The sequence below is a fragment of the Egretta garzetta genome, unplaced genomic scaffold (assembly GCF_000687185.1).
Source record: "Egretta garzetta isolate BGI_Z169 unplaced genomic scaffold, ASM68718v1 scaffold139, whole genome shotgun sequence".
NCBI classification, from domain to species: Eukaryota; Metazoa; Chordata; class Aves; order Pelecaniformes; family Ardeidae; genus Egretta; species Egretta garzetta.
In genome coordinates, this window is record NW_009260832.1 from 317,992 (window position 1) to 322,721 (window position 4,730).

General features: G+C 45.3%; 1 protein-coding gene across 1 annotated transcript in view; it reads right to left on the minus strand.

Annotated features, from left to right (window-relative positions):
- The window catches only part of AKAP12 (A-kinase anchoring protein 12), a 61,724-nt gene extending 56,994 nt beyond the window's left edge, over positions 1-4,730 (minus strand). Inside the window, 1 exon segment of the mRNA XM_009646968.2 lies at positions 4,638-4,730. Coding sequence (XP_009645263.2) covers positions 4,638-4,730 — 93 coding nt within the window.

Below are 4,730 nucleotides of genomic sequence, written 5' to 3' on the forward strand. Positions count from 1 at the left end.
CCCTACATCAAAACTTTTCGAACATTCAATATTGCCTGTGTGACCATGAATGTTTCTTACGTGCCTCCGATAATGAAGACCTTGTACCTACCAGTGGTGAATTAGGTATCTGCTGGGAAGGAATCTCTCCCATCTTTCAGCAACAATATCTTTTTATCTTATCCTAGAGCACTGGTTCAATAGGATAAAATTGACATAAGTCTTTTATCAAGTCCATACATTTTATCAAAGTGCTGATCAAGAACTCAAGAGGAGTTTGGGTCAAAAACTAAGCAGAGGGATGAAAGACGACGAGTTGCCGTCATGTCGATCCCTGCCAACAATCTCTATGTTCAAACAAAAGACCTCGTTCCTGGTAACCTTGCCTTCGATTTTATCTTCAAGCACCTTCTCTGTAGTCCCACCTTCCTTTCTTCCCCTGGTCCCAGTAGGTCTGGGTGGGTCTCAGGGGAAGGGCTTACAACTGATCAATAGACTGAATCAGGCTATAGGTGATTCCGAGGCACTAGTAAAAGATTTTAGATAAAATCTAGGGTGTATTCAAGTCAGGTTTTCTTACAGGAACTAGGCAAATAGGGAAAATTGCTACATAATGCACCCTTTCATGTTCTTATTTTTCTCTGAAAATGTCAGCCAAAACTTCAATTTACCTTTGCCTTTCAGTATTTTTCGATGTTGAAAAATAAATAACTTTGGTTTTATCCGAGAGTACAGTTTTGAAATTTACTTCTTTTCAACCTATAATGTTTAAAACCAAATGCTTAATTTCAAATTTTCAAGATTTACACATACATTTTTTAATTTGCCAGAATATTTTAAATAGTTTAAGTATTTGAATGGGTTTTGAACCAACCAGAAATATTGCTTAATTGATTATTTTTTGAACTGAAAAATCAGACGTGGAAATTTCTGTAATGCTGAATGCCTCTCCTTCCACTAACAGCGGCGCCCATCACACCAAATGTGTACACGTTAGCTCTTGCCCGCTGTCCTCTAGATGCACAGTATTGGGTGCAAAATAAAACCACCACCTCTGCTGAAGACTTTTTGAGTCATTATTTTCATTTTTCTTTCATCTCTTACACTGTTGTCCAACAAACACGCACCAAACACAAGAAGGTGGTTTACAAATTTCTCTTACTCCTAGCACTTTAAACAAGTAACTTAAATAAGCCGTATCTCCTCCTGGCATTGTAAGTACTCGTACACAGGGACACAAACCTACCTGTGCTGCACCTCTCCCTGTTCATAAGACAGAAAAATGAAAGCTCCGGTCTGGTCCCCAGCGCCTCCCGCATGGCTCTGTGGTCCCCAGGGACAGGCACGGCCTCCGGCTCTCCCCCAGGGAGGGCTGTAAGGGCAGCTCCGTGGGGGACCCTCTGCGCCCCCCTCCTGTTAGGGAGATGTTATAACTATATTTAAATTAAAGAAAAAAACCTGCCCTGCTGGCGTTGCTGCTCTGCAGGGTAAGTTGTCCAAGTGCCAAGCAGCAAGACCCGCATTGCTGGCAAATGAGGGGTTTGTCCAGCCCCAGCCTTGGCGTTATTAATCAGCTTTCTAGTCTAAGGGTGAGGATCCAGACTGAGCCTTGCATAGTGCCAGCCCTCCGGGCCAAGAAAAAAAAATCATGTGAGTTGATATGTAACGAAAAACATCGGACCTTTTCACCGCATAGAATAGATGTGTTTTGCCTCCTCCAGCAAATCCCCAGGGCCTAATTCTTTGCTCTTCTGCCTCCTCGGTCCCTCAGGCCCATGAACAGTAAGTGTATGGCAAGCCGGGTTTCACAGTTGCTAAATGGTTCTGCAACAAAGATCAGGATCATAATTAAGATGAAACTATTTTCCCTCTCATGTGCCCTCATTTTAACAGCTAGTAAACTGGTGGCAATGCTCTAGCTCGATGCACAGCTACAGAATGCATCTGAAGCAACAACACAAACAGTATTTTCCAAGCTTAAAGTCAGGTGATGGATCTGCCTTTTCCTACTCCTCTTTGTGTGCGGCTTGTATATCACAGCATTTTTTTCTGTTGTAGTAGTAGTAGTAACAGAGATCTTGAATGGTTTAAATGAAAGGCACAAGTATGCACTTAAGAGCTGCAAATATTTGCACACCCACAGGTGCAGAGGCAATCTGGCCTCTCTTTAAAAAAACAACTGCTGAGCCTTTTACCAGAGGCAGCCAAGGCATTTCTTTCCACTTGAGCTCTGGAAACGCCAGGCAGTATTTATTCGGAGTGCTAAGAAGCTATTGCATTATGCCCTAACGGTATCAACGCATTGATCACAGGCAGAAGATTTCTAATTACACACATTTCCATGATTAAAGCATTCAGACTGAAATGCTGTTTATAAACTATTCCCTTATATATCAGAAACACCTTCCCATCGCATCCGGCCGAGGAGCTCCCTCCCCAGAAAGAGGACCCCGTGGGTGATGTGGGGGTGAGCCCCTGGAGCTGCCCAATTGCTTTGGGTGTGCGGACAATGCATGGGGCACGGCGGGGTGCCGCGAGGCAGTGGAGACCAGCGAGAAAACACACCAGCATTGCTTTCCCAGACACCACAGAGCAGATAAACGTGGATGGCTCCTCTCCCACATGCAAAGAAAAGTAATTATTAATCTCGTTTCCTCGGAGAGGACAAGGGGTGATTTATTTGCTACTTTATTCCTGTATAACGCAAGTGTGTGAGTTGCCCCTTTGATTTCTCTCCTTCCCCGCTGTAGCTGCGTTGGACCACTGAAACGCTGCAAACGTCTCTTCCTGGCCACGAAGCAGAAGTGAGCAACCAGGAGTGCGGGGCTGGGGTTGCCGATCGGCTCCCATGAGTACAGCACGTCCCAGCGGCCCTGTGCTCCCGAGCCATGGGGGGCACGGGGAGGTCCCCTGGCCAGGGCATGTGGGGGGAAGAAGCCCCGGGGGAAAGCACAAGGGGGGCTGTGAGTCTGGGAAGGTGAGGGGGTCGTATCTCCATGGCTGGGCTTTGGCAGGCTCCTGCTGGGTGTGGGGAAAATCCAGTCACTTGAAAAAGGATGCCAAGACCCATTTTTCTTACTGGTCCGTGAAGCTGTAGTTTCTTAGTGTCTCTCCAAGGTCTTGAGATAGAAGTCCTCGATTTCTCCTGCCAGTATGGGGCAATGAATGTCTGGAAACTGAGACTTTTTCTGTATGTTGTTTAAAACTTGATGGAGAACTTTACTTATTACATCCACTTTCTCAAAAATAAAGTCGATGAGATTTAAGTATCAGAGCAGCACTGAGGTCCTGAGCTTAAGTCTCTCCTCTGAACCAAAGCCTCACAGCCTCTCAGTCTTTAGAGGTTGAAAAATGATCGGTGAAGTCAGTTTGCCCTGTTGTGAGCGTTTTCTATCAGTGAGATGCAATTAGGGCCAGCTGGATTATCTCCTGTTCTTTGGTTCTGACCCACTTTCAGGGCTGAGGAAAGACCCTTACATATGGGATTGTAGCAAATTAGGATTTTATGAACATTATCTTGTCTCCGAGTGGATCTATAAACCTAAGTCAGTAAGATCCCTGGTTTTAAAATATAACAACTGAATTGCAATCGGAAATATTTGGTAATTAACATATTCCATGTAATGAAAGCGTAGCCAGGTGAGAAGTGGAATTGGGAAGGGCTTGTTCCTTATAAATATCTGTCTCATCGTGGAAAGGTTCTTGCTTCTCTCCTCTGTCTCCATTTAATTCCTTCCTCTCCCACTGGCTCCCTGCTTCCATGCAATCTATACTAAGTTGCTTGTCTGACAATTTATAGGGACAGGTTCAATATCAGGGGATGGACAAACAGGCAAAAATATCATGGTCACATAAAATCAATTTTCTTGAGAAAGAACAAAAATAAAGCTAATGAGCTCTACTACTTAGTAAACCTTAGAATAATTTAATATATGCAAATGGATGCAAAGGGACATGGAGGGATATAAATTTTACTTACCATTATTTTGGAGGTGATCTGTGCTACCATATGTCATTGGTTTGAGCAAGATGGCCATTTCCAGTTCACACTGATGTATCTGAAAGGTGTGTGTGTGCGTATACAGATGCATACATACCTATACACCCACCTGGCAGTGATTGTCAGTTGCGAAAACAACCACGTGCTGCAGCCCACAAGTCAAAGGCCAAGTAGAAGGATTTTTGTAAACCTGGGGAAATCCTGCTTTGAATAACCAATGCCTTGACCTCTGCCAGCTATTAGTCTAGTCGGTAGTAATTATCCAAAGGAGATTAAATTACGAGACTCTCAAGGCGAGGTACGTCGCACGTTGAATAAAACCAGGGATTAAACACAGATTCTTTCCCAACGCCAAGGGAGTTGGCAGCGGGATAACAACTTCAGAGGAAAAGCGCATGGCTGCGAGTAAATTGCATTTTTCTTCCCCCCTCCTTGCTCCCTGCCCTGAGCTTGCGAGCCCTCAGCAATGCTTATCACGGGCTGGTGCCCGGGCACCACTGACTCATCAAACAGGCTGCAAGAGATACCCCAATAACAGCACTAGGTTTGCAAACCGGGCAGGTGGTGCGCAGGTCCTGCTACAGGAACACCTGCATAAACACCCATATGCCAGGTCGCGGTATTTTGGGGTTAGAGCTGGATTTCTAAGGCCTGATACCTGTTCCTGAAATGCCACCCAGCATCCCAAGGCACCAGCCATCTCCTCAGGCGCCTGCGAGAGGTTTCCCCGGTGGCCCGGGCGCAGCCCCAT